Raw genomic sequence first — 20911 nt, 5'->3', positions numbered from 1 at the left:
TTTGCGAAAGGAGAAAAAATGAAAAGAATTACGACGACGAGACGCGGGAAATACGGGTCTCTTCGTCGCTGATTAAAACGTCAGGCACGGGCATGCGGCTGTGAACGCGCATTCATCCACAGCGGCGTCAGCGTGAAGAGACACCCTCAATCACCGCGGTGTTTGATCGCCCACGCGTTAATCACCTTCACGCGGCTCTCATTTGCGGACTTTCTCTCTCTCTCACTGCAGATCGCAGATTCATCTCGAATCCATCTCGAATCCATCTCGAATCCATCTCTCCGAGGTTGTGGCACCTGGGCCGCTATCGCACCTGTCCCCCCCCCCCCCACCCACCGCGACTCCATCACTCCCCCTGGGCCCCCGTGAGTAACGTGGCCTCGGGGACCCTCGTGGCTGACGTCCCTGAGATATGAACGTCCCGCCGGAGGCACTCTCCGTGAATCATCTCTCCACCCCCCTCCTTCCTCCCCTGTGGCGTGCGCTCGCATCCACTGCGTGGGTCCCTGTGGCGCTCTCTCTTCGTGACCCGGTCATTTCGACAAGAATCCCTGGACGATGGCACTCGAGAGAGAGCCCTCGAAAGACATTCCGTGTCCACCACCCATTATTTATTTAAGGCCAGGACTCTGCTCAATATGAACATGCCATAGTTGTTGTTGTTATTGCTATTGTCAGCCAGTAACTTCCCACTGCTGGGGAAAGGCTTCGGACACTTCGCCATGTTCTCCCACCCCTCGCCTTGCTGAGTCGCTCCTGTACAGAAGCGGACTCCAAACGCAACCGGGGCCCAGCACCAACAACAAGCACGACAACAACAACAACAACAATATTAACCACCACAACAACAACCACGACAACAACGACAATACAAATAATAACAACGACGAGCCTCTGTGACATCCGGGGCATCGTCAACGAGTCTCAGGGCCTCCTCCTCGTCACCCTCATTTTGTTTCCTACATTCGCTCAAACCGATGCTGCCGCGTGACACTTCCAGCTCTCGAGTGAATCCCGCGACCAGCCCATCGCGCGAGTCTCCTCTCTCTTGCTGCCCCCCTCCCCCACTCACCCCCCTCCCCGACCGCGTCGTTCACGATGGAACTGCGTCGCCTCCCATCGCCCCCACAATCGTGATTTTTGTCCTCGCGACAAATTGCGGCCACCCTGTGCAGGCGGGAACAGTACGGATAATAATAATAATAATACGACTAACAATACACTCAGGAGTGGTTTATACAGCAGACTGTGTGCTACGGTAAAGCCCCAGCCTACTTACAATGTCAACTTGACACCGCAATGTACTTTCGTATTTTCTGCACACGGTCCCCGACAATAGCTTTGTGCACATATAGCTGCATTTGGAAATTAGACATGCTGATGGGTTCTAATGAGGATGATGAAACCGTTATGCAATTGGCTTACTGTGTTAGTGTTGCTGCTGCTGCATTGAATGAAGAGGCCGCACTGTTAGCTAAGAGGGGATCCAATGGCTGTCGTCTTGACATCAAACGCAGGTTGGGACTGTCTCTTGCGCCTTTTCTGCAGTCCCTAACGCCTCGCCGCGTGTGTTTATCGCGCAGTCTATTCAGCACCATGGACAGAGCCTATGAAATGGCTTCGTCTACATTACTTCTCGTAGGTTTGGATTAAATGTTCATCTACTAAATCCAATTTAAATATCTGGCTTAGAATCTGAAGTGCTCCAGGAAGCCATAATAGGCCTCGCTTCTCTGAGTGCTAAACTCTTGTATTTTACCAGGTAAAGCTCACTAAGCTATGAGCTCTTTTTCCGAGGCGACCTGGCCCCGTACGATAGCTGATATCATCACACTTGGGAATTTATATAAGCAACCAATAATTCTCTAAACGCGTGTTGTTTCTAAACGTGGAAGGCAAAATCGGAGGACATGGAGAAAAACAATCCACGCGACCACCACGGGGAGAGAGAGAACACGCGGACGCTAAATACACAACAAGCATCTTCAGGGTCAGTTATCGAACCCACAACCACCTGCGTCACAGGAGATGACATCTCCTCGCCATGACATCTCCTGCCTGTATCGTTTGTGCCGCCAGCCCCGTGCCTCTCTGCGTTTCACAGCACACGACGCGTCCTCTCGTACGGCGGTTTCATTCCAGCCTGGTCTGTCTACGCCAGCGAGTATCCCTACACCCCGTCACACGGCATCCTGGACGCCTCCACTCTCGCTACGACTGTGGCTCTTACTTGTCGGATATCACGTGCTCCAGTCTAGCGCCTACTCCAGACTCGGAACATCTCCTGTACATAAATTAAACCCAGTGCGGCACCATCGCTGCACCGTGGAGAAGAGAGAAACAAACACTTCGCACGCACGCACGCATGCACACAACTGCGCACGCACACAACTGCGCACGCACACAACTGTGCACGCACACAACTGCGTACACATGTTCGCTCGCACTCACACTCCAGAGATGACAGCAATTTCTCATCCCCCCCCGTCTCCTCTAGAGCACAGTGACGGGAGAGAGAACTAAAAACAAAAACAAGAAATTGACAGTGGCACTTTTCTCGCTCGCTCGCTCGCGCTCTGTCGCTCTCGCAAGAAAATTGCGGCGTTTTGAGGCAGCTGTTTTGGCGGTGGTGGCCGAGGCCCTGACGATTATGGAGCCGCCCTCTCAACGCCCGCCCGCCCGCTCCGTCGAGATCAATGTCGTCGCCAGCACGCGGCGTGGCGTTAGCGCTCATCCCCAAAGCCCCCCCCCCACTCCCCCTCCCGCTCCTCCAGCCTCCCTCGCCCCCCCCCCCGCCCCTTCAAAGTGACAGCGCTCGTTACCGAACCGGGGCGGCGATGCGCCGTGCCACAGGTTGGCCCCAACTCAACCTTTACAGCATCTTCTCAGGTTTTTTCGGTAAAGTCACGTAGGTAAAAACATTAAAATTAATGAAAGTAAAATAAAACAAAACAAAATAAAATTCACGACGTTTCGGAGGCAACACAAGTCTCCGTCATCAGGTGGGACCGTCACAGCCGAATTAGCTGCATCAAGTGAAGCAATGATTCAAGATGTAATCCCTTATAAGCAAGTTGAAGGGAGGTGGAGAGCATCACCGCGTTTGTTGGCTGGCGACTCGGATTTGACACAGACACAGCCCCCCCCCCCTCCCAGCCGCCGCCACTCTCGTTAACCGTGTCCAGAATTAATGAGTGGCGCCTCCAATTAGTCACGGCCCCGTCTTCTGCCTCCACGTGAGAGCGACTTCACGTTATAATCACATTCATTAAACGTAACGGAGTGATATTTTTTTTTGTTCGGCCAATTTCTGAAGTAATCGCAGGGGCAATACCACGGTAGGCTTTTCGCTTTTTGAAATCAAAGCGCCGATTTAAATCAGAGACGTAACATTATGGTAATGATTTTCGCACAAAGGGAGAAAGGGGCAATTTATGGATCCTGAACGTAATTTACGCTGCATAGGATTTGTGTAAGATCACAATGTTTTCATAGAACTGCCATTGCCTTCTTGCATCGCATTTTCGGAAATGTCGCGCACGCACCAACGCGTTCCAAATCTGCGTTCAAATGTAGCGAGCGGCGCCGCGTGGAGAAAGGATGGCCACGGCAGAGACGCAGCAATGCAATCAGATCCTGTGCATGATGGATGGATGTTTGGTAGCAGCAATGGACCGTGAGGAGTGGCAACAGCATGGGGGGGTCTTCATCCAGCAGTGGATAGAGAGTGGCTGATGATGACGATGGTGAGGGAGAGATGGTGAGGTAGTGGTGGCTCAATCGTCGGTACATTGCATCACAAACTCCGCGACCCCATTTTCGATTGCCAGTCGTGAACAGCCATCCGAATCTCTTCTGAGCCGCTCCTCGTCCGACTCAGCCACGGATCAGTACCCGGTGCGGTGCGAAAGCAGCATCAACACTGGAAAGACAAAGACGGCCTTGTGTGATGCCTCGCCTCTCCACCCCATCGTGTGCTGTGCCGGCCTTACTCGGCGCTTACAAGCAGCGCTTAACACCACGACGGTCTAAACGGCTACATGGGGGAGGGGGGGGGCAGAGTGGTAGTAGGTGGTCACCTTGTGGGCTTCAGGGGGGGCTGATTGGAGAGACCCCCTCAGAATCTCCGGGCTATGCTCCAGTCCGGGGCACGTGGTGTCAGCGGCGGGCCCGTCCCCTCCTCCTGCATAGACCGCCACCTTAACTGTCATCCCAGCTCATCACGTGACCCGGTACATCACCCAGCGGCACCCCACACACACACGTCGCGTCGTCCATCAACAAAGCAGGGGCGATGCTTATTGGGAGGTTTACACACTGCACCAGGTACTCATTCAACTTGGGGAAGGCGCAGGACCGGCTCATATATCACTCGCCACTGATGCTAGCTACTGCACCACCGCGGCCAATCCACGTGTACAACGACAAAGATCCTCCTGATGATCATAGCAACTCGTTGGTTAAGTGCTGTGAGCCAGAACCTATTGTCAGTCGCGAGAGCCGCAGTTTACCGACAAGTGGCAGTGACGTCACCCACCAGCGTTCAGGCTCTCAGGTGACGTCTCGCGGGCCGGGGGTCACGGGACAGACCCAGGTGCTGCGGGTCAGCCGGCTAAGATGATTGGCAGGTGCAGCACCCGTTGATCAACACACGCGCACGCGGCGGCGGCGCCACTCACTGTGCCGCTGCGGTCGCGCGCGCTCGGCGCCGGCGTCCTCCCGGCTGGGCCCCCGCTCGCGTTGGCCGGGGGGCGGCTGCGCTCGTCTCCGCGGCGGTGGCGGAGGCGACGCGGGGAAGACGTTCCTCCACACGCGGGGCGCGATGTCCCTGGCCGGCGACGGCTCCTCCAGGCCGCTGACGCACGCCATGAACTCAAAGAGAGGGTCCGAGGTCTGCACAACACCCTGACCCCAACACACACACACACACGCGCGTGCGCGACTTCGCATATTCAGCTGTTGATTAATTGAGCCAGAGTCTAAGTCCGGGAGATGACAGCCGTGGCCGAGTGTCACTCCGTCTGTGGGCTGCATGGAGTCATTCCCAGCTTAGTGTTGGACGACTAAAGCAGTCACGACGTCAGTCAGATGTCAGTCAGACGTCAGTCAGACGTCAGTCAAACGCTCCGAGTCATTCAGTGTTGGGTGTGCGGGGTGTGCGGGTTGTGCGGGGTGTGCACTTGCCCACCCCCCTCCACCCAAACTCAACGTCACTCTACCTCTCTGGCCACTCTCTGTGCTCTGAAGAAGGGAGCTTGCTCAAAACGTCGTTGACAAGATACTTTTTTGTATTTTAAGGCCACGGTGTTATTGATAAAAGTGTTGACCTTCAAATATCATACAAGACCGGCGGATCAGAAGGCCTCAGTAAATCTCTAAATAAATGTCTCTAAATAATAAGTGCGCTGCAGACGTCACAGTGACGCTAGGGAACGGTGGCGGTGCCGTACCCTGCCGAGGGCCCGCTCGGTCCGGCCCGTCACGGGCGGCCGCGCGTCGTCATCGTCCACGGTCTCGGGGTGACGTCATCGTCGCGCTGCGCGATCTCCAGGCCACCCTCGACCGCCGTCGGTCATCGGTGGCCGAAATCGAATCGAACAACTTTTGTCGACGAATACTGTCGACGTGAACCCCCACGAACAAAGTCAACACCGCACCACGCACCTGGCCGCCCTGGTCCTCCGCAATCTTCTCCTCCCCTTCCTCCTTCTCCTCAACCTCCATCTTCTTCTTCTCCTCCTGCTTCTCCTCCTGCGTCTCCTTCTGCCCTGGCGTTCGTCCCTGGTGGCACAACGCATTCCGTGCAGGCGGGCGGCGGTGGTGGTGGCTATGCCGCGCGAGGCTGCATGTGACCCAGCACTGTGGACGCGGGGGTTGTTGGATCACCGCAAAGATGTTTTGTTCGTAAAACTCCTTCACAGTGGGCGTCGAGGAGGTGCCGTTCCCAGGAGAAGGCGATACAGAAAGTGGACTAGTCGCCATCCGCTTCCATCTGTGCGGGAATAGAGCATTGCCCCCTCGCACAACGCGTGACTTTTCTCCGGTTTCCTCCCACGTGTACGATACAAATGAACTCGTCGTTGGTTGGCTGAAAACATCTTACAAATCAAAACGCAACGCAGGAGCCTCCTGAAAAAGAGTCCTGCTATTCAGCGCGGCCTTCCTGGACAAGTACGAGAACGCGAGTAATCGTGTGGCTAGGCCGCCAGCCCACGTGTTCGGTGAAACCGGCGTCGCCTCGTCGCTTTGTCGCCCGCTCGCCGGAGTCTCCACGACGGAGAGGTGTCTCCCGACCCAGTGGCATCAGAAGTTGTTCGTCGGTGTCAAAATACTCCGTGCGGGACAAGCATTTTGAACATGACGGGGGCACGATCAGGCAAAATAAGCAATGCATCTATCGTGAACGCACACACCGAGCTACAGGCTATGCACATGCCGTATTAACAACAACGAAGACGGCAATATAAATTTATATGGCGTGTAAACATAATTGCATCTCGCAACGCTTTCTAAAATGAATTATAAAAAAACACTCAATTCGCATAGCAGGGGGATTATGGTGGGGGGGGGGGGGTCATGGCAGGCAAACAGAGGAGAGAGCGAGAAGCAATAAACGCACCACAGCCTGGGACCGAGCAACCGGGGCCCAGCATCAACAACAACAACATTAAGAACATCACAACAACATCAGCAACAACATCAACAACAACATCAACAACAACATCAGTAACAACATCAGCAACAACATAAACAACATCAACAAAATCAGCAACAACATCAACAACGACATCAAAACATCAACAATAACCACCACGACGAGCCGTGGTGGTCCCAGCCACTGAACGAAGACAGCGACGTCTGCTCCCTGCCTCTCCGTTCCTCTCCGTCTCTCTCCCTCTCTATCTCTCCCTCTCTCTCCCTCTCTCTATCTCACTCTCTCTCACTCGAGAGAGAGGGAGAGAAAGCGAAGTGGCGTGTCCCACTAAACGCTCGTATTTCGCAGATCAAACGCAACGCGGCCTTTCTGTTTATTGTTGAGCGAGGGATGGAACATTGAGGCATTTGCTTATCCTCAACGAGTAAGCGCACGCATCGGAAAGACAACGCCCGGCTCGTGCCACTCTCATCACGATGCAAAGTGCTCCGGCGTGGTGGGGCTCGGGCAGACATTGAGAGACACTGAGAGACACTGAGAGACACTGAGAGACACTGAGAGACGTTGGATAGACACTGAGAGACACTGAGAGACACTGAGAGACGTTGGAGACACTGAGAGACACTGAGAGACACTGAGAGACACTGAGAGACGTTGGAGAGACACTGACAGACACTGAGAGACACTGAGAGACACTGAGAAAAACTGAGAGACACTGAGAGACGTTGGAGAGACACTGAGAGACACTGAGGGACACTGAGAGACGTTGGAGAGACACTGATAGACACTGAGAGACACTGAGAGACGTTGGGGATACACTGAGAGACACTGAGAGACACTGAGAGACACTGAGAGACGTTGGAGAGACACTGAGAGACACTGAGAGACACTGAGAGACGTTGGAGAGACACTGAGAGACACTGAGAGACGTTGGAGAGACACTGAGAGACGTTGGAGAGACACTGAGAGACACTGAGAGACACTGAGAGACACTAAGAGACATTGAGAGACACTGAGAGACACTGAGAGACATTGAGAGACACTGAGAGACACTGAGAGACGTTGGAGACACTGTGAGACGTTGGAGAGACACTGAGAGACACTGAGAGACACTGAGAGACGTTGGAGACACTGATAGACACTGAGAGACACTGAGAGACATCGGAGCCCCCCCCCCACACCGTGCGCGGCGCTCGCCCAAACGCTCTGCTCGATCAATCAATCACCGCCACGGCGGAAATATTTCGCGGGGAGATATTCTACGCCCAGGGATAGTTTTTCCGCAGCCCTCATCGGATCACAATCGCCTCTCTCTCCCGCCCCCGCGTTGTAAACGAAACCATTTATCATTTTCACTCTTTTCCCACTAAAAACTGGGGGGAGGGGGGGGGAATTGTCATTTTTGTGCAGTTGCAGTACTGCGTTAGGTCGGCGATGGAGAAACGTTCCAGGCGCTTGGAGTTTCGTTTCAGAGAATAGATTGTGGGGCTATGTTTCGTAAACAAATCACGAGTGTAAGATGTCTTTAATAATTCGCACTGTTACAAGATCGGGGTTGTTTTCCCATTTCAGTTCAGATTTCAAGGATGTTAGCTATAGCCATGGCCGGGAATCGAACGCGGGTGGTGAGTTTCGAGGTGCAGTGCGATCACCAATGCGGCACCGCTACGCAACCCACGTGCTCCCACGCCACCTTCACGAACCAGCACTGACCAGCGTGGTGAAGTATGGCCAAATAATTATCCCCGTGACCTGTACGGCGTGGGGAGGCCCCCATCCAGCAGTGGAATTCATTGCTGGAATGTTTAACGACTGAATTTTGACGAGTCGCGTTTCGAAAGCGTTCTCCGCAACGACGCATTTATGTGATCCCGAGTCTTTCCTGCATTTGAATTACATCTAACAAAAAATATAAAATTACTCTCACTAATTAAGGCACGCAACAACAAGAACAACCCCCCAACGCAACTTCGCCGTCGAGGCAGAGAGGATCCGTCGAGCACAGCTGCACTGAAGGGACAGAATGTACGCCGTCGTTGAGGATAATTTATAAAACCCCAAATTATCATCCTCGTAATTATCATCGCCAATTACGGCATTCAAACGCCGTGGGGTCGCGGGCAGGGAGGTGCGGGGGGGGATGTTTGCTGGGGAAAGGCATTACGAGGAGAGTTGGCTAGATTAGGGGGTCCGCACACCCCCACTACATGTCTATATGTAGCTAAGAGACACCACTACATGTCTAGATGTAGCTAAGAGACACTCACTACTTGTCTATATGTAGCTAAGAGACACCACTACATGTCTAGATGTAGCTAAGAGACACCACTACATGTCTAGATGTAGCTAAGAGACACCACTACATGACTAGATGTAGCTAAGAGACACCCACTACATGACTAGATGTAGCTAAGAGACACCACTACATGTCTAGATGTAGCTAAGAGACACCCACTACATGTCTAGATGTAGCTAAGAGACACCACTACATGTCTAGATGTAGCTAAGAGACACCACTACATGTCTAGATGTAGCTAAGAGACACCACTACATGTCTAGATGTAGCTAAGAGACACCACTACATGACTATATGTAGCTAAGAGACACCACTACATGACTAGATGTAGCTAGAGACACCCACTACATGTCTAGATGTAGCTAAGAGACACCACTACATGACTATATGTAGCTAAGAGACACCACTACATGACTAGATGTAGCTAAGAGACACCACTACATGTCTAGATGTGGCTGAGAGACCCCCACAACTTGTCGAGATGTGGCTAAGAGACCCCCACAACTTGTCTAGATGTGGCTGAGAGTCACCTAGGGATGCTGCCGCAGTGGCGTCATGGCATTACACCACTGGCCGATGGTTCCATCTCCCGGCGCGGCAGTTGCGAACCCATGAGAACGCCTCTCGAACCCCTCAGCCTGTGCTCATAGTTAGTTGATCGACAGGCCGCGTGTGATGGGGGTAGTGTGTCGGTACCCCCGCCTTTTCCGAGACGTCAGGCCGGTGTGGAAGAGGAGGCCAAGTACCTCTAGAGGACTCCCTCAAGTGGAGGCGATTCTGCTAGCAGTGGCTACTAGCCACGACGTTTGAGACTAATTTCCTGGTTCATATGCTTGGTTCTTTCGGTAAAGTCACGTAGAAGGGAAATAATAAAATGATAATAATTAAACAATACAATTCTCACGACGTTTTGATTGCAAAAAAGCAATCATCATCAGGTGTGAAAACCACAGCAAGAAAATTTCTGTGGTTTTCAGATCTGATGATGATTGCTACGTGACTTTACCGAAAGAACCAAGAATATGAATCCCTGCCGTCACGAACGCTTTAAATCGAAATTTAAATCGAAAAATCCCTGGTTCATGTTGAGTCTGCGCTGTTCCCCCATCAGCGTTTCGGCCGATTGCGTTGACAACGGAGCCCTTGAATACACGAAGGCGCACGAGCAGTCGGACAAGTACGGGAGTCAGTATCCAGGAGTTGCATTGAACACGATAAAATTACAGTGCCATCGGGTCGGATGAGTAAAACACAACGTTCAATCGGGGTTCGTCGCGACTACATCGAGCGTGGCCACAGTCCTGAAGCCAACAACCACCCCCAGCTGCCAAAGGGTGGCTTTCAAGGGGGTTGCCACCCGTCCTGGTTTTGCCAGAATCGTCCTCGTATTGAGCAGGCGGCAACTGTCCTGGGAAATCTGTCATTCATCCTTGGCAAATTAAAAGTGCCGGATTATTTCAGTTGCATAATCGTCGTTTCCAGGTCCTTTGACATTTTAAATCTGTCCCTTGACTGCTTCGTCGCCAGCCGTGCCAGATGCAAAACTCCCCACTGCCGTTTCACCTCCATTATTTTCAGTTCAGGTGATTAATCGTGATGTACGAATAATACCGGGGCTTCATCATGGTTACGTTTCATTTCGGCACACGACCGGCAATAAAACTCATAACGCAGCGATGGCTTCAATTAGCGAACCGCACGCGGCACGATGATTGACAACAGCGCCCACGGTGTTGCATCTCAGCTGCTCGCTATTAGTCGCTGTCTATTTACATTTTGGAGGGCCCTTGAAATCCGAAGCCCTGGGATGCAGCCCCTAAAGCCACTGCACTGACCCGGCCCTGCTCAAGGCAGCGCGTGTGCACACACGCAGTTCTCCCCTCTTCCACTGTTGCACAAATTGTCTTCCATCTTAAATTTCGATTTCAGACGCTGTCTTTCCGACAGCCCTGTTCTTCACCTGAGGACGGCTGCTTGCGTTGTGGCCGACACGTCGTGAGAATTGTATTTTATTATGTTTTATTTTTTTTATTGTATTATTTCCCTTCTACGTGACTTTACCGAAAGAACCAAGAAGGGGGGTCTTCCATCTTGTACGTATATGTATATGTTGGACTTTCTTTCGCACCGTACGTAGCCAATCGCGCTACTTGGAGGCGCGGGGGATGGATAACAAACTAAACGCAAAGAGCATTTGTCGAAAGAAATGAGTTTTCAATTTAGATGATTGAAAAGCGCAAAGCTCCAGCCACTTCCTAATATCGAAAGGAAGAGCGTTCCAGACGGTCGCAGAGGCGCGTCCGAAAGCGCGCGATGATGCGGTGACCGCCGCCTTTGTCCGATGGCCAGCAGCCAAAAGCCGCTGCGAGGATGTCTCAGTTTTTGGACTCCAGAAGTGGCAACCCGCCTGCGTTGCGTGTTTGCGATAGGTTTGCTCTGGTTGGCAAGTGCGCTTCGTGTTTGGTATTCGGGTCTGGTTGGCTGCTGTGTCTGGGGGAAAGGTTGGGCGGATGGTTGTTGCGACATATTCGTGTTGTGCCCGTGTGTGCGTCCCAGCGCTGTGTTCGCGTAGCCAAGAGGTGTGGCAACCCTCGCCGCTGCGCGCCTCGCCCGGGTCGCTCCCACGCGGGCGGCATCGGCCATGGGGAGGGAGACGTAGGCGATGCAAACCCCACGGGGCACCCCGACGCGGAAAGCGCGAGCGAGTGCTCGCGCGGTGACATTCACGTGCACATGTAAGTATGTTGAACCAGGGGGGGGGGGGGCGGGGGAGGGTGTGCTCGTGTCTGGCTGCCGCCACAGCCCCCGCTCTCTCAGGACGAGGATGTTGCACGAGACTCAGATGCCCAGAGACCCAGTTGGACTCCCTGCCGCGGCTATCGTCAGCGGGAAGAAAGACCGCGCACGAGACCGCGCGGCTCTCCGCTGTGCTTTTGGGTCGTGCCGCGCGTTGTTCGGAACGATGTCCGACGTTTCGCTCCGCACGCCGGAAGCCGAATTCAGTTTCTGCAGGAGCTCCCGGCACACGTCGGAACTGTCATCAGTGAGCGACATTTGAACAAGTCCGGGGCTCCCCATCTACCCCTGCAATGACCAGTGTGGTGAAGTATGGTCAAACAACCCCCATAGCTGACACAATAGTAGGAGACCTTCATCCAGTGGTGTATTCATATATATTATTTGCGATGCAACATAACAATCGATATGAATTAACAAATCGATGTTTGGCCACATATTTGGTCTACAGGTCTCAGTATGGAGCTATAGTAAAAATTTAGTCTTGTTTTTAGTTTCTCTCATGCAGCCCAGCAGTGCAATGACAAATCGCTGTGAATTGTAATTTATTTATTTCGTACGATCATCGGCCAGAAGGGCGGGCGCCTCGGCGCGGGCAGCGCGCCCGGCCCGGCAGACGCCGAACTCGGGCATGTGAACACAAATTGCGCAAATTACTGCCGACAAGATAATGGAAGTTTCCGTACGAGGGAGACATTCACTGGAGGGGGTCCCTCCCCTCCACCCACCCCCCCCCCCCCCCCGAGGAATAAGCGGCACGCAGCGATGCCTCAATTCATCAAATCGATTCCCACGCTCCTGACGCGCGAGATGAGAGAGACGCATTCGATGTCGCGACGCCCAATTAGGCCGCAGCACATCAGCAGGTCGTGTGTGATGGGGGTATCGTTTGGGTACTCCCACATGGATGTACGTACATATGTTGAACCTCTCTCGCACCGCACGGAGCCAACCGTGCTAATCGGAGCTGCGGGAAAGACGTCTGGCCGGCGTGGAAGAGTAGGCCAAAAGCTCTCCCTACAGGGACCCCCTAAATTAGAGCTCCGTGTCTAGGGGAGACCCTTCTGCCAGGCGTGGTGTGAGCGAGCAGTTGTTGGGCTGCGCCTTTATCTAAACCTGCATGACGAGTAGCTGCTGTTGCCAACTCTGCGTTTTTGTCGCTGGATCTGGCGGCTTTTTGGATTTCTCTAAGCGACGAAATTCATTGTCAAAGCGACGAGTGACAGATCTCGGGACTCTCAGTGCAGGCAACATCCTGCAGAGTCGGGAGTGGTTTCCACGTGTCGATTGAGGACCCTGTATCAGTTCTAGCGACTCAGGCAGGAAACATCCTGGTTTCCATGTGTCGATTGAGGACCCTGTATCAGTTCACTTTGTCCATTAATTGGTTGTCTCGTGACATTGGCACAACCTTAGAAGCCGATCTCGAGACTTTTCGGGGATCGTTTGGCAACTTTCCGCTTCATGGAGCTGGCAACGCTGCCCAGCGCGCGTCTGTCTGGTCCTTAGTAGGCATCGAGTGATTCGTTCACCCTCCAGGCTTCCACGAATTGATACAATAATCAAAGGTCGCACATTTGATTGCAGAATGCAACCCGCTACATATATGTATTCTATTGGTGGTGGATGTGGCGCCTCTCATGGCCGTAGGGCGCTCCGTGAACGAATTACCCAGAACGGACTGGAATAATAGAATAACGTATGCTTTACACGCGCTAAGTGTCACGTGCATTCGTGAGTGTAACAGTCAACGTGGTGGATTGATGCATCGTCACGTGCTTATTATTCAAGAGAAACCTCCGCGATTCTCCGATGGAGATTTCAATTACCTTGTCGGCTGCAATAACAATTACGTTGTCTGCACTGACGTGATTCGTGATTTTGTGAGATCTTCACTTTGGCTCGTTGATCCGTAGGCACTTACAATAAATCCTGACAATTTATATAATGCCATTTTATTCGTTTTCATTTTTTTTACCTAGGAAAGCCCCACTGAGTTTCAAGACTGTTTTTTTCAGGAGGGTCCTGCCCTGTGCAATCCCCGTTCTATAATTTTTATTGCCATTTTCTTTTTGTTTACATTGTGATGTTTGGTCAATAGCAGTTACATTTTCGTTTTACTATGGGAGGAAACTGGAGAACCCAGAGTAAGCCCACGCACAACAGGTGGAGAGAACACAAAACCCTGCACGGAGAGACGCCTGAGTGCTACCACACTGAGTGACCCTGCCGCCCAAATATTACCAGGAAGTGTGGTATACATTCTAAAATCATGGTGGTGATGATGACAGACTGGAGGCTTGCTGACACTCACCTGGTGAGGAGGAGGAGGGTCCATGGGCAAAAGCTGCTCCAGGACCAGAGCCCCGACCAGGGTAGCTTCACTCTCCTCGTACGCGCATCTGGGGCCTTCTCCGGGGTCGGCTGGAATTCGCTGTGACCCTTGACCCGCGTCGCGGCGCGAGGGGCCGCCTGCACGAGGGGGCGCGTTCATCCTGCTTCGGCGCAGCGGCACGGTCAGCGTGACGTCAGGCGGCGTAGACCCTACCATTGTGACGTCAGCCGGCGTCGACCCTACCATTGTTGTTGTCGTTAGTATGATGATGCTCGTTTACTCAGGAAAGCCTCGCTGAGTCTTAAGATTATTTTTCAGGAGGGTGCTTCCACGCTATTATTTGTTTTGAGGAGGAGGGGATGTTGCTCTTAGTAAGGCCTATTTCACCTGTATGAGCTACGTCAAGCGTTTCACAGTGTTAACATTATATCTTAGCGTGGCAGGGTAGCAGAGGAGTGGCATTTATACTTCGCAGAAAAACGTTTGATTGCTGACTCGGGCACATTTCTGAGTGGAAAATGTATATTCTCAAGCTGATATCCTGGTTTGGCTGAAAAAACAGCAATGTAATTGGCGTTGGCCAGAAAATCCCAATAAAAATAGAATGAGTCTTGGGACTCAGTGTGGCGTTCCTGAGTACACAAGTGCAGTACAATGTTTTCAGACTTTCTAAGCAGACACAATTCAATGCGGGAATCATCTCAGGAAGATGCCTGCTGGCAGACCTGGGCCAAATATATCCAACATTCAAATGACAAATCACCAGAGGAAATGTAATTAGATATAAATGACCAATTAATCACGTCTCGTGTAGTTTAAGATTTCAATTACATGTTACAAATGTACTGGTATTACACATTTAAATTAAGTGCAATTTAGATACTCACCATCTATGCAATCATACATTTCAAAGCAGACAGGTAATATAATGCTACTGTTTAGTGGCATACACAACAGCGTCGTCATCACTCAAGCAAATTGCATCTCTCACAGACGAGCGGCAAGATAGCAGCCAGGCAGCGAGCTGGCGCGACCAACAATTGCCCAAGTTCTATGCTCCTCTGTATATTAAAATGCTTTCAGCCAATCAATGAGCGCTCATACAAACGCGAGGAAACCGGTTGCAAGTGCAAAACCCAGGCGTGCAAGGGGGCAACACTCTATCCCGTACAGAGGGGGACAGATGACATTCGTCTCCGCACGTTGCTGTGTACTTCGATCTCCTAGCGAACCAAAGTTTGACTCCTCGACGACCCACTGGCAGCGAGTATCGCAACAGCGCTGGATTTGAGGCAGCCACGCGCAGAGCCACAACCGTCCGGCTAGGGTTGCCAAAATACAAAAAAACTGGGACACATCATGGGAAGATCATCTCACAATTCAAGAAGATCTACACGTAAATGCATCGTCTTGAGCGGTACATCTTCATTATTGTTATGATCACGACTGCACAACTGACAAACACCGTGGATTTCAATCCCCAGAACATCAGCTACCTCGATACGGCCTGTCCTGTCCTGCCCGCTGCAGAGCTTCCAGCCACGGGGAGTCACAGACACTCACAGCCCGGGCAGGGCTTCTGCAGGCCCAGCACAAACACAAAATCGATGGCGTAATTATATTTCAGCAAAGATTCAATTCCCAAAATAACGCGTGGGGAGAGAGGGGGGGGGGGGAGGGCCCACTCCCCACCGCCGCTGGGCCCTGCTGGACTCACGAACACGCGGAGGGGAGCGGTTGGGAGTTGGCGCTACCGTGACCTCGGGCACTCCACCAACACCACGACACGAGCCAGAACCGCGAAGAAATAAATATTTGATGAAGCAATTATTCTCTAATGGAAATGTGTTTTGCCGTTTTTTTTGTTTAAATTTCTCGGTCTCCTAACTGCAGCGGCAACCTCTCTCTCTCTCTTTTTCCGGATCAATATCATTTATTAAATACATACCCATATTCCCATCACCATTAATCATTCTAAACAGTCCGTGCGTGCGTGTGTGTGTGTGTTTCCTCCTGTATCTGTGCACGAGCAGCCAGGCGGTCGCCCGGGTTAATGTCGGCGCTGCCCGGGAATTGGGAAATAAGGTTGGGGGGAGGGGGGCGCGGGGGCGAGTGGGGGGGGGGGGGGGGGGGCGCGGGGGGTGGGGCGCGGGGGCGGGGGGGCTCCCATTAAACGCGGCCAAATTAATCAGCAGTGACCAGGTGCTGCCAGCGATAACAAGTATCCGTATTCGCGCGCGCGCCTTATCGCCGCCGCACTCCCTTTATGAGCCATTACGGGGTTCTAAAAGTGTGAATTAATGGCTTCTCCCGCTCTCACCCTGCACAATGTTGGTTCGTGACTACGGTCAAGCTCGCAAACATCTCCGTTTGCAGCGGTCGACTCCGCGTGGCTCGATGCAGAGGAGGATGAGCAAGAGGCTACGAAAGTCCACCTATGGTTTTCCGGTCTCGGGTGACGACGCGTTCAGGTGGGGACGAATTTGTTAATTGGACCGTAATGGTGCCGATGCCGTGCGGTGGGGGTGGTGGTGGTGGTGCGGATTAGGGAGCGGTGTGTCTTTTTATGTTAATGACAATCGCCAGGAATTTTCTGAATTGCCCCGGTGAGGATGTTAATCACACAAACGCACAGATGCCTTGGGGCTTTTTTTTTCTCTCCACAGCGAGGTCGAATGACTCGACGAGAGACCAAACTGCGTCTGTACTTGTTAAATGCCAACCTATGGCAGGAGCGTGGTTGGCGTGGGGGGACTCCCCCTTTCCAATGCCAGACCCCCTCTTCAGCGCCTGGGTCCACTCCCGGCCCATGAGCTCGGTGCAATAGCACCGCTTACACACGCAATGTAAGTGTATTGTCGTCAGTGGGTCTTAATGTAAGCATACGGCTCTCTATGTGAGACGATGGCTTTCAATGGAAATCTATGGGCCTCTATTTCAGTCGATGCGTCTCTATGCAAGTGTACGAGTTTCTGTGTAAATCAGTGGGCTGACGTGGGCCCGCCCTAATATATCTCCCACCTCGGCAGCCCCGCTCCCGCACGTAGGCCCGCGGCGCAGTCGCACCGCCTGCGCACTCAATAACGTCCACAACCTCCCCCCAACACCAGAGATTAGCGCGGGCCATTGTGGGACGCGTGGGATGTCACCGTGAGATGTACCGTGAGATGTCACATTGAGATGTCACCCTGAGATGTCACCGGCAGATTCAACATCTCACGGTGGCCCCCACTGAGCGACGAGTTTTTTTTGCCGGTTGCCAGCACTGTTCATGAACACACACATACAAGTTCAACATAAACACAAAGACAATGATCCCCAGTATAGCCTTAGCAGACTGATGGTGCAAGTTTTGTTAACGCAAGAGGGGGTGCGAGGCCAGCAACACACCCGGCCGTCTTTGTCTCCCCAGCGGCGATGTTTACACACCGCCGCACCGGCTACTCATCTGATGCTGAGTGGCGACACACACACACAGACACACGACTCCACAACCAATGGTACCGCGCTTCCTGCAACATGAAGGCAAGAAGCACCGAACCCACTCCCTACCAAGGACAGGGCCGGCGGCTTCACACGGCCAGGTGAGTGGGGGGCCTTTAGGGGCTGCAGCCGGTGGACCTCGAGTGTTGAGGTTTGAATCGTAAATCGTGACACTGAAGCGCAATGGTAAATACTCCCGTGTCATTTCGCAAAACCGTGGCGTCGTTATGTCTATCACTGCCGGTTAACGTGTTAGAATTATAATTGGTGTGTTCCCCTTTGAGGTCCGATTGAGCTTTGAAAGTCGTACTGCATATCACATTTAAAAGTCAATAACCAAAGTTAAAAAAAAAACAATGCGGTGGTGTTTAACATCGGGCATGGGTGGCGATATATCTCGCCAGTGTCAATCACCACACGCCTGGCACCGCACGCGGCCCATTCTCACTGCCAAGGACCCACCACCCATTCTCACTGCCACAGACTCACCACTCATTATCACTGCCAAGGACTCACCACTCATTCTCACTGCCAAGGACCCACCACCCATTCTCACTGCCACAGACTCACCACTCATTATCACTGCCACGGACTCACCACTCATTCTCACTGCCACAGACTCACCACCCATACTCACTGCCAAGGACCCACCACCCATTCTCACTGCCACAGACTCACCACCCATTCTCACTGCTACAGACTCACCACCCATTCTCACTGCCACAGACTCACCACTCATTATCACTGCCACAGACTCACCACCCATCCTCACAGCCACGGACTCACCACCCATTCTCACTGTCACGGACTCACCACCCATCCTCACTGCCACAGACTCACCACCCATTCTCACTGTCACGGACTCACCACCCATCCTCACTGCCACAGACTCACCACCCATTCTCACTGCCAAGGACTCACCACCCATTCTCACTGTCACAGACTCACCACCCATTTTCACTGCCACAGACTCACCACTCATTCTCACTGCCACGGACTCACCACTCATTCTCACTGCCGCAGACTCACCACCCATTCTCACTGCCACAGACTCACCACCCATTCTCACTGCCAAGGACTCACCACTCATTCTCACTGCCACGGACTCACCACCCATTCTCACTGCCACAGACTCACCACCCATTCTCACTGCCACAGACTCACCACCCATTCTCACTGCCACAGACTCACCACCCATTCTCACTGCCACAGACTCACCACTCATTCTCACTGCCACAGACTCACCACCCATTCTCACTGCCACAGACTCACCACTCATTCTCACTGCCACGGACTCACCACTCATTCTCACTGCCAAGGACTCACCACCCATTCTCACTGCCACGGACTCACCACCCATTCTCACTGCCACAGACTCACCACTCATTCTCACTGCCACGGACTCACCACTCATTCTCACTGTCACGGACTCACCACCCATCCTCACTGCCACAGACTCACCACCCATTCTCACTGCCACGGACTCACCACCCATTCTCACTGCCACAAACTCACCACTCATTATCACTGCCACAGACTCACCACCCATTCTCACTGCCACAGACTCACCACCCATTCTCACTGCCACAGACTCACCACCCATTCTCACTGCCACAGACTCACCACCCGTTCTCACTGCCACAGACTCACCACCCATTCTCACTGCCACAGACTCACCACCCATTCTCACTGCCACAGACTCACCACTTATTCTCACTGCCACAGACTCACCACCCATTATCACTGCCACGGACTCACCACTCATTCTCACTGCCACAGACTCACCACTCATTATCACTGCCACGGACTCACCACCCATTCTCACTGCCACAGACTCACCACTCATTATCACTGCCACGGACTCACCACTCATTATCACTGCCACAGACTCACCACCCATTCTCACTGCCACGGACTCACCACCCGTTCTCACTGCCACAGACTCACCACCCATTCTCACTGCCACGGACTCACCACCCATTCTCACTGCCACAGACTCACCACCCGTTCTCACTGCCACAGACTCACCACCCATTCTCACTGCCACAGACTCACCACCCATTCTCACTGCCACAGACTCACCACCCGTTCTCACTGCCACAGACTCACCACCCATTCTCACTGCCACAGACTCACCACCCATTCTCACTGCCACAGACTCACCACCCATTATCACTGCCACGGACTCACCACTCATTCTCACTGCCACAGACTCACCACCCATTCTCACTGCCACAGACTCACCACCCATTATCACTGCCACGGACTCACCACCCATTCTCACTGCCACAGACTCACCACCCATTCTCACTGCCACAGACTCACCACTCATTCTCACTGCCACATACTCACCACTCATTATCACTGCCACAGACTCATTCTCACTGCCACGGACTCACCACCGATGTTTGTCCAGCGCTCTTGTGAAGGTGGCACTGTAGAAATGACTACGAACGTCAAGAAGGTAAAGGGAGGTACAGCGAGTGAACCCTCATAAACAATAACAGCTCTGGGCAGCCCATCAAACTGAAAGCGCCCTCTGATCACGGGCGCGCCGGTAACCACAACAGACGCGCACGTGGCACACACACGGACAGTGTTCGGGAAACAATGACAACATAACAGAACAAACTCAACACATTGCCCAGTAACGCAGTAGCCTTCACAATAACGGCATATAATAGGTGACGTTTCAGGCAATGGGCCTTCATCATAGCTAATAGATGCACCGGATGGGCGGTATTTCATGGGACGAGTGGGAATGTGTTCCCGCGTGCATCTAGCACCTCTGCTGCCCTTCGTGCCACCGACGAATCTCCATTCTTGCTGAATTTTAAGAGAGCGTGGCACAGCTAGAGCCAGTCCAAGCTCAGAGGCAGTGCCGGATTATCTAAGTAGTAGCTACATGTGTAACTACTTGTGTAGTAGCTACATATGTAGCTACTTATGAAGTAGCTACATATGATGCTACGGCCCCGTACTTTCAAGGGCCCCGCGATAAATGCTTTCAAGCTATCAATTCCGGTTCAGTGATGCTGCACTTGCTCTATTACTATAGTACTATACTGTCTTAAACTTTTATGAACGACTGGGTGTTTAAGGTTAGCGATTTGTCATATTATTTGGCTGTATATTAAATGAAAAAATACAATTACTTTACTATGCAAGTAATTAATTTGTGTTTTAATATTTATGTGTTTTAATATTATAATATGTTTTTTAGGGCCCCTTTATAACATCTGCTACGGGCCCCGCATTATCTGAATCCGGCACTGCTCAGGGCACAGCTGAAGCAGCTCGCACGTCGCATCGTACGAGCAGCCATCGCACCTCCGATCAGCACGGC

General features: G+C 52.5%; 1 protein-coding gene and 1 long non-coding RNA gene across 4 annotated transcripts; one reads left to right on the top strand and one right to left on the bottom strand.

The window, feature by feature from the left end:
• Positions 1-3451: 3451 nt before the first annotated feature.
• On the bottom strand, positions 3452-20164 carry LOC144720405 (uncharacterized). 3 transcript variants are annotated; one of them, XM_078597162.1, is made up of 7 exons: positions 19965-20164; positions 17244-17347; positions 14062-15661; positions 5665-5781; positions 4680-4905; positions 4080-4183; positions 3452-3922 (listed from the first exon to the last, which is right to left on the bottom strand). In XM_078597162.1, exons 3-7 carry the CDS (start codon positions 14326-14328, stop codon positions 3917-3919), a joined length of 720 nt encoding a protein of 239 aa, XP_078453288.1. In that variant the 5' UTR covers positions 14329-15661; positions 17244-17347; positions 19965-20164; the 3' UTR covers positions 3452-3916. The 3 variants fall into 3 exon arrangements, with proteins under 3 accessions (XP_078453288.1, XP_078453289.1, XP_078453287.1); XM_078597163.1 differs by lacking the exon at positions 17244-17347 and having other exon boundaries at positions 14062-14321; positions 15579-15661; XM_078597161.1 differs by lacking the exon at positions 17244-17347.
• LOC144720406 (uncharacterized) lies at positions 11502-15920 on the top strand. Its single transcript, XR_013585756.1, has 2 exons — positions 11502-11686; positions 14039-15920. It is a non-coding gene; the product is annotated as an uncharacterized LOC144720406 (long non-coding RNA).
• Positions 20165-20911: the final 747 nt, after the last annotated feature.

Source organism: Lampetra planeri, chromosome 8 (genome assembly GCF_965212315.1).
Source record: "Lampetra planeri chromosome 8, kcLamPlan1.2.h2, whole genome shotgun sequence".
NCBI lineage: Eukaryota > Metazoa > Chordata > Hyperoartia > Petromyzontiformes > Petromyzontidae > Lampetra > Lampetra planeri.
The sequence above is the reverse complement of the archived record's forward strand: the minus strand, read 5'-3'. Positions and strand labels throughout refer to the sequence as shown.